Source organism: Chionomys nivalis, chromosome 4, assembly GCF_950005125.1.
Source record: "Chionomys nivalis chromosome 4, mChiNiv1.1, whole genome shotgun sequence".
NCBI classification, from domain to species: Eukaryota; Metazoa; Chordata; class Mammalia; order Rodentia; family Cricetidae; genus Chionomys; species Chionomys nivalis.
In genome coordinates this window covers 37474068-37483720 of record NC_080089.1, presented here as the reverse complement: position 1 = coordinate 37483720, position 9653 = coordinate 37474068, and the positions used below count along the sequence as shown (strand labels likewise).

General features: G+C 36.6%; 1 protein-coding gene across 1 annotated transcript; it reads left to right on the top strand.

The window, feature by feature from the left end:
- The first annotated feature begins 6556 nt into the window (after positions 1 to 6556).
- On the top strand, positions 6557 to 7489 carry LOC130873094 (olfactory receptor 8B3-like). Its single transcript, XM_057767640.1, has one exon. The coding sequence runs from the start codon at positions 6557 to 6559 to the stop codon at positions 7487 to 7489; it is 933 nt and encodes a 310-aa protein (XP_057623623.1).
- The last annotated feature ends 2164 nt before the right edge of the window (positions 7490 to 9653 follow it).

Below are 9653 nucleotides of genomic sequence, written 5' to 3'. Positions count from 1 at the left end.
TTCCACGACACACAAGTTGATTCACACACCACCTATCTGTATGACTATCTCCTCATCCTGCAAGGCTGCTGCTATTATGGATTCCAGGAATATATTAAAGAGTAGTGATGAGAGGTTGCATCCGTGCAACACACCGACGATTACCTTAAACTGATCACTTAGTTTTCCACAGACTTTAACTGATGTAAACGTATCATTATAGGCATTTTCTAGTGTTTAGATTTTCTCTGGATACCTGTAAAACCTCATTTTTCTCAAAATCCTTTCCTCCAAATGCTATTGAGTTTCTTCCTGAAGATGTTGTAACAGATATATGTCTTTTCAAAATTCTTTGTATTTTTCTTCCAGTTACCTCAAAATGAAGATCTCATCTATTGCGTTCCTGTTAGCTCTAAATTCGCACTGAGCTTCTGCTAGCATTTCCTCTGTACTCTGTTCAGGATAATGGATGATAAGATCTTGCTGCTATGTCACAACAAACTAATACCCCTGTAATTTGAGCAGTCCAACTTGTCCTTCTTCCTTTTATGGGAATGATAAATGAGTGATTCCATTCTGTAGCAATCATTTTATGTTCCCATAACTCTCTGAAGAGTCTGAGAAGCACCTTGGCTCCTGTACCCATTCAGGAGCTGTCTCCATCTTGCTCTTTCACCATGATGTCATTTATTCCTGGAACCTTTCAGTGTTTTGCTCTTTTGATAGCTTCCTCTATTTTGCTCCTGTCAATATTATATATTTCTTCATTTCATGTTAGCTACCTCCTCTATAGTAAGACTCAAAGTGACCAGCTAGGTCCTCTGGATTCTGGGAAAATAGTACGTGGGTGGGAAGAGGTACAGCTACTTGGTTAAAGGCTATCCCATGAAGAGAAAGAGACCTGATCTGTTGTCCTCATCAATTCAGACCCTGAAACCCAATATGGACAAGTTCAACAGAAACAACTGTGTTAAAGTACCAGAATCTGACAGTGCCCCCCACACACCTCCATGTCCTAAGTGCAGGACAGATGATATGTCACTCTTAAAGCCAAAAGGGAAAATGGGAGCTGATGGAAATGGACAGGAAAGGCAGTTCCTCACACCAAAAAGTCAGCACAACAGGAACCTGAAATGTGAGAACACTTAACACAGTTGGAGGAACTGGCTTGCTCACGCATGAGCTCAGTCACTTCTGGTGGGATGTCGTTGGAGTGACAGAAACTCATTGGACAGGAACGTGATAACTTGCAGTAAACAAATACAAGATCTTAAACTCAGATGGAGAGGGAAAGCATGCAGCAGGTGTGGCATTAGTGCTATCCAGTTTGGCCCAAAAAAGGCAAGCTCAGGTACCTACCCATAAATGATTGAAAATCAACCAGGTATACACACCAACAGTGGAAGCAGAAAAGGATATTATCAACAGTTTCTACATATATCTACAGAAAAGTGAAGAAGGAGGGAGAGCTGCATATACAAAGAAGATGCAAAGAGGTCAAAGAGATTGGACTCCATAATAAAACACACATTGTATATGAAGCTATTAGACCAATAAATGGCAGATATGGTCCTTAGAGTTGGGTGATTAAACACAGACAAGGTTGTTTATTAATAGAACCAGGGGAAGTAAAGCAAAGATGAATATAATTCTTGGATAACCTATACAATGACCTTAATACTGTCAACATATAGTGCAAGGAGAAACACTTCAGCAGCCATTTGAACACCAGTGATGATGTATTTAAAATAGTATTTCAAATATAAATAAATAAAAGCCAAATTAATAGTGAAAAACCAAATATGAAAATCACCCAATGAAGCAAAAGTGGGAAGAGTTTTGGTGACACTTGCTCCACAAGTCCATCTTTAGGGAAACCTGACTTGATGGTAAAATTTAAATAGATAGCAAATCCATGTATACCTACGTGGTCTGGCCATGCTCTGTTCCCATCCATTACTCTCTCAGTTTTGTTTCTCCTTGATGACCAGTCTTTCTTACAAAGTGTTCTGAAAGTTGTTCATCGTTCTACATGAGACAAGTTCCTCTTCTGGCGTACAAATTGCCCATAGTGCTTTGATCTTTCCTCCCAGTAGGAAATTCCTAGAAAATTAAACATTTATTTAGTTCTATTCTTTCAGTATTCTGAAAGCCAGAGTGATAGGCATATGTGTCTGTTTAGAATGCAATCAAAAGTCTCCCTGGAACTTTTGATTCTTCTGTGTCCTCCTCTTTAGCATTCCTGATTAGGCAGGTTGGTTATGTTTCCTTAAAAGCTTTCAAATATGGCAGGTGGGGATACTCACCACTAAGACAGCCTACAAAATGGGAAAAGATTTTCACGAACCCCACATGAGGCAGAGGTCTGATCTCCAAAGTATACAAAGAACTCAAGAAATTGGTCATCAAAAGAACAAATAATTCAATAAAAAAAATGGAGACCTAAACAGAGAACTCTGAACAGGGACATCTAAAATGGCTGAAAGACGCTTAAGGAAATGTTTAACATCCTGTCATCAGAGAAATGCAAATCAAAACAACTTTGAGATTCCATCTTATACCTGTAAGAATGGCCAAGATAGTGTGGATGCTCACCTTAATAGACCTGGATGGAGGTGGATGGTCCTTGGACCTCCCACAGGGCAGGGAAACCTGCTTGCTCTTTGGGCTGAGGAGGGAGGAAGACTTGATTGGGGGAGGGGGGTAATGGGAGGTGGTGGCGGGGAAGAGGCAGACATCTTTAATAATCAAATAAATTAATTAATTAAAAAAAAGAACAAAGATAAAAAAATGCACCCATTGAATGGATAATTTTAATATTTTACTTAAATTAGTGAAGTCAAAAGTTTAAGGTTCAGCTAACAGTGGTGGCACACACCTTTAATCTTAGCACTCCAGAGAGGCAGAGGCAGCCAGGTGTTTGTGGGTTCAAATCCAGTGTGGTCTACTTAGTGAGTTCCTAGAGAGCCAGGGCTATGTAGAGTGACCCTGTCTCAAAAAACAAAACAACAACAACAACATAAATCAATAAAAAGAAAAAGAAAATTAAAAAAAAAACACTGTCACAAACTTCTCACTTTAAGTTACTGTAGAAGAAAATGAAAACAAAGAAAAACTTATAGCTTCTTTTCTCTTTAATAGAGCAGACACACCTCCACTGAGAATGGCGGAAGTAGTTAACTGAGAATTCTGAAGGTCCAGCAAACCTGACCTTTAATGCATAGGGCAGGAAACCCACCAATATTGACAGCCACCCAAAGGTACAGATAATAGCTTAGCTGTACTCAGAGTTACTGGTATACAATCTATGAATAGTAGCATTCACTGGGGTGTAGTTATAGTTGGACCAGAAGAGGACACATTTTGAAAACAGTACTTTTAAAATAGTAATGTAGTTTTCTGAATATCTAAATAAACTACAAAGATTAAGGTTTTGCTAAAAATTCTTTACCCAAATGTGCATACACATGGGGTTACATTTAGATACTCTTTAAAATGAATGGAATCCAACATATAATGTATCCTTTAAACTTTATTCCAGTCTCGGCTGGATGAACTGAAGCTTAAGAGTCAAACCAATAGGCAGTGAGCAACTTTTATTTTTTTTAAAAAAAGCCAAACCAAAAAACAAACAAACAAGCAAATAACAACAACAAAAATAAAACCACACAAAAGTTCCTTGAAGAAATCTGGAATAATTCATAAAATAGACAAGGCCTCTGTCAATCTCTTTCATCATTGTTGTGTATAATGTACCTTCCATTAGAAAGGCCATGTTTAAGTGTTACAGTGTCCTGGATTCTGCAGAATCGAAAGAGAATGTCCTTCAGCTTAGAACAAGCAAGATTGTGTATCCTAATTAATGTGCATTTTATTTTATGGTATGTGTTTAGTTAGGGGTTTCATCCCAGCCCCCTGGCATCCATTTCTGGAATGTTGGGTGCAAAGTTCCATTTCAAAGCTCCCTCCCTTGGGAATTGCCTCAGTTCAAACTCCACCTCTGAGAAAGCCCCCCAAAATGGTGATTCCCTACCCAGAAAGGGTCAAGACCATTCCTACCAGCTATTTAAACTGCCCCCCCCCCCGAGAATGAACTCGTGGTCTCTAGGTTTTGGATGGTCTTTCGGTTCTCTGTGTATAATGTCTGTCTGCAGTTTTCCTATTAGAATACAACCATTTTGCCAATCTCTACATTTTTAAAATATTGAAAAAAATCATTTTGAATACCTTAGATGTTTTACATTTGATAAGGACATTTGAAGTCCTTATATATGAATATTATATATAATTATGTGTAATGATGCTAAATATATCTCAATATATTTTATTATATATGATGTTAAATATATATATCAATATATATTATCAATATGATCTCAGTATATATTATTAATTTTCAAAATTGGCATTGTGTATATATATTGTAAATATTATTATGTGAAATAAGAAGATTTTCATATAAAAACCTGTGACAAAAAGATCATATTTCCTCCTTACCTGCTCATATTAGATTCTTTGTTCCCCTACATTTATATCATATTTATGTATAAAATTGTATGTATGTATATAAAATCTAATAAAAACAAGGAAGAAAACATGGTGTTTGTTTTACAGAGAATGGATTGATTTTCATATTTTTGCACATATATATGTTAATAAAAATAAAATTAAAAGAGCCCAAAAACTTAAGCAATTTTGAGAGAGGTAGTTAGTGAATAGGATAATACTTGGAGTAAAGAAAGGGAACTCAGCCAGGGAATTGGTGGCACAGGCCTTTAATCCAAGCACTCTGGAGGCAGAGGCAGGCGGATCTCTGTGAGTTATTTAATAATTTTATCTTTTAAAATTAAAATATAATTACATAAAATTTCTGCTTTCCTTTTCCTGAACCCAGCCCTTCCAGTGCACACCACTATTCTCTCTCTAAAATTTAGAGTTTATATTTCCTTAATTGGTGTTATATATATTTCCATATATTGCTAAATACATTAAATACAATCTCTCTGTTCATATAATGTTACTTCTTTATATGAGTTCACACTAACAATTTGATACTTGATAGTCAATTGATGAATGTTTCTTCTATAAAACAGAACATTTGTAACACTCTCAGTGTTCTTGGGCTGTCTTCAGTCCTTCATCATTTCTTGAGGCCTCATTAAGACTTTTCCCCATGTCTCCTCATAATGTCTTTGTCCAGGAACGCACTTTTCAAGTAGCATCTGTGATGATTCTGGTTGCAAAGCACTGTTAGTGACTTGTACAATACTCTACAGCTTACAGACACAGAGCAGGACCTGGGGACAATTTCTTACTTAACTACAGGTAGCAAGAGAAGAGAAACTCCAAACTCAGATTTCCCTACCAAGATAATTGGGGAGGCAAAAATCTGTCTCTCTATCCACACAGGAGGATGCTCATTCTCTGGAGTGAATGGAAAGGATAAGTATAATTGTGGGTCCCTCGGGAAATTAGAATAATGATCCAAAATGTAATACAGCTTCCTCAGCTCCTTCTTTGATTTGAATGTTATCCTCTGAGGAAGAGCCAGAACATTCTTCTGCCCTTCTCATAAGCACATACATCCTGAGGTTAAAGTGCCTTTTCTCTGCTCGCAGAAAGCATCAAAGCCTTAATCACAAAGAATGTTCTGTATTTCAGAAATTGTTCCAGGAAAATTAAGTCTCTGTATATCTTCTTTAAATTGAAATATATGGAACCTTTGAATATGAATTATTTATACACATGAACTGAAATAAATGGGAAAGGAAGAGAGCTCCAAGGTTTGGAATAAAAAAATCATAAGTTTCTGAATTTAAGGTATAGTAAGACACTCCCCTCTTTAATGAATATTTGTTTTAACTTTTATTTTGTTGAAAATAGATGTTTCATATAATATATTCTGATTACAGTCTTCCCTCACTCAATTCCTCATAAATCCTCCACACCCCCTCTACTTTCTGACTCCATACTCTTTATATGATGGGCTTCAGCAAGTATCTCCCTTTTCCTGTGCCAAATGAGACACAAGTGAAACCAGCAGAAAAGAATTGAGGAGAATCGGATAGTGTTAAGAGGCATTTATTGCCAGTAAGTTGCAGCATCTCCACTGCAGTTCTGCATGGTCAGAATTCAAGTCTTCCAGATTTATGACTTTGTGACATGAGAACAGGCCACACATTCTCTCTGCCCTGTCCTTGTTCTTTTAATTTTAAATTAGGCACATGTTTTCCATTCATACCACAGCAAAGGTGAATCTGTAGCAGTAGCCAGCACTGTACTGTTCAGGCATATGCTACCAATTTTAATGTTGTAATCAAAGAAAACAGGAGATGGGAAAAGGTTGAACCCGTCTTAGTGTAGTCTTCTCATTTTTCAAAAATACTAAAATTTGGTACTACTAGATTTCTGACTTGATATTTTTTTTTGTGGCTGCAGAACATGATTCTATAGGATTAGCATGCACTAGAAGAAACATTCCCAACATATAACTCATAGGTGGGAAGGATCCATGACTGAGTATGGATCATCCTCTAAGGCACCTCTATTTCCTGTTCACAGATTGTCTTCAGGAAGAATGGATGCAGTAAATATTTCTTTGGTGACTGAATTTATTCTGGTAGGATTAACAGAAAAGCCTGAACTCCAAATGCCCTTGTTTTTTCTGTTTCTAGCAATGTATCTGGTCACTGCATTGGGAAATTTATGTTTGATAATTCTGACTGTCCTGAATTCTCACCTCCACACCCCTATGTACTTTTTTCTCTTTAACTTGTCCTTTGTAGATATATGCTATTGTTCTGTGTTCACTCCCCAAATGCTGATGAACTTTATATTAATGAAAAATTCTATTTCTTATATTGAATGTATGACCCAAGTCTATTTCTTTTGTTTCTTTGTTGTTTCTGAGTGTTATGTGTTGACTTCAATGGCCTATGATCGCTACATGGCCATCTGCAATTCATTGTTGTATAATAGTGTCATGTCTCCTAAACTATGTTTGAGCCTTATGTTTGGTTCCTACTTTATCTCATTTTCTAGTGCTGTGGCTCACACTGCATGCATGCTGAGACTGACCTTCTGTGATGCCAACACCATCAACCACTACTTCTGTGATATTCCTCCTTTGCTCCAGCTCTCCTGCACGAGCACATATGTCAACGAGGTTGTAATATTTGTTGTTGCAGGCATCAACCTTGTTGTTCCTACTTCAACTATCTTTATCTCCTATGCGTCCATCCTCTCCAGTATCTTGCGCATCACCTCCTCTGAGGGAAGATCCAAAGCCTTCAGAACCTGTAGTGCCCACATTATTGCTGTTTTTCTCTTCTTTGGTTCATGTGCACTTTCGTATTTCAAACCCTCCTCATCTGGATCATTAAATGAAGGAAAAATCTCTTCTGTCTTTTACACCCATGTTGTTCCCATGTTGAATCCCATAATCTACAGCTTTAGGAACAAAGATATTAAAGTTGCCCTTAGGAAGACCCTAAGCAGTAGGAACATTTGACTAGCCAATTGTCTTTAAGTTATAATTCTGGGCACAGAAATAGTTTTGGTTTAGGGGTAATATTTTATCTTTAGAATTTACCTCCTTTTTCCTAGACAATATTCTAAATTTTTCAGTATTTGAGCAGTCAGAAACTCTTGAAATAATTATGAAGCTTAGGCTGTTTTGTATCATAAAAGGAAGTTTGAGTCTTCTAAATTTGGTTTAATATTGTGTTAGTTTGCTTTTTTTCATTCTTTGTCATTTCCACCATTTTATATTCAATTTCTTATTTAAAAATAATGACATGAAACAATTTACTCATTTCCCTCCATTCAATACATACTTATATTTCTTATTGTCATAATCTAAAATAGTTCCTCAAGTGATCAACTGAAGTAACAGTAGTATGCTAGCTTCCACTCTATGTAGGGGTGTTTCATGTTGAACTTGTTTCTTGGAAAGTGTAATTCAAATTACTGATTCTGTTCTTTTCTGTATTTTTTTCCCATTGGGAAGCAACACAACCCTACAACTGTCAATGTGATCAATAAGCTTAATTGGTGATTGAATGCTTAGTGAAATTGGAGAATTTTTATTGTTCAAACATGATAATTTTTGCAATAATGATTTTAGTTTATCTGCAAAATTAAAAATGGAAAAAATTGAATGTTTTAAGGGTCTAGTAATTCAAGAAAAGAAGATCTGGGAAGAAAGGGTGCCAATAACAAGCTTTAAATGACAAGGCACAAAGACAGACAGTGAGTACATAGGAGCTTTTCCCCTTCAAAGAATCACGAAGAGGTTCTGAAAATAATGTTATTATTTAAATCTTAACTTTCTTGTAGAGCATTACAAATATTTACCTTGCTTTTTTCATTTCACATTATTCTTAACACCTACAGTGAATGTGCAATAATAGTATTTTCAGTGATATAGATTGTTTTATATGGAAATGAAGACAGAATGTGTTTTTTGAGTTCAAATAGAGCAAGGACAGCTAAGTCAAGGATTAGAGTGAGTGGTTATTGAGACACTAAATAGAAAGAAGTCTTCAGACAGTAAAGGGTAGGCAGTGGAAACCTCTTTCTATAGTTTCTTTTTTTATTTTTGGAACTTTTTTTGAAATATTGAGGGCTTGCCGGGCGCTGGGATTAAAGTGGTGGCGCACGCCTTTAATCCCAGCACTCGGGAGGCAGAGGCAGGCGGATCCCTGTGAGTTCGAGGCCAGCCTGGTCTACAAGAGCTAGTTCCAGGACAGGAACCAAAAGCTACGGAGAAACACTGTCTCGAAAAAGTAAAAAAAAAAAAAAAAAAAAAAAAAAAAAGAAATATTGAGGACTGAAAATCTCTCTGGATATATTAAAATACTTAAGTTAGCTGACAGAAAGAAAAATTTAACACAAAAGAAGATCCAAAGACAAATTATTTCATTGTGATTGATTTTATATGGGATTCCCATATGGAATTTCTCTGCAAAATAAACAATGTATGATAAAAATGGATTTTGCTGATATTGTTTTCACCTACCTCCTGAAGAGCTCAATTTTTCTCTTCTGTGAATCAATGTGAGTAATAAAGTGTTTATAGCCACACACCATTTAAAATTATTCACCTGAAATGTTAAAAATTGCAGTAACCTTAAAGACCTCAATATCAGTCCGAACACACTGAACCTGATAGAAGAGAAAGTGGGAAGTACTCTACAACACATGGGCACAGGAGACCACTTGCTACGTATAATCTCAGCAGCACAAACACTAAGGACATGATTGAATAAATGGGACCTCCTGAGACTGAGAAGCTTCTGTAAAGCAAAGGACACTGTCACTAAGACAGAAAGGTAATCCACTGACTGGGAGAAGATCTTCACCAACCCCGCAACTGACAAAGGTCTGATCTCCAAAATATATAAAGAACTCAAGAAACTAGACCGTAAAAGGTTAATCAATCCAATTATAAAATGGGGCACTGAGCTGAACAGAGAATTCTCAACAGAAGAAGTTCAAATGGACAAAAGACACTTAAGATCATGCTCAACTTCCTTAGCAATCAGGGAAATGCAAATCAAGGCAACTTTAAGATACCATCTTACACCTGTCAGAATGGCTAAAATCAAAAACACCAATGATAGCCTCTGCTGGAGAGGTTGTGGAAAAAGGGGTACACTCATCCATTGCTGGTG

Excerpts from the sequence above, each read along its gene's own strand:
- LOC130873094 (XM_057767640.1), top strand. The coding sequence starts at position 6,557 with ATGGATGCAGTAAATATTTCTTTGGTGACTGAATTTATTCTGGTAGGA.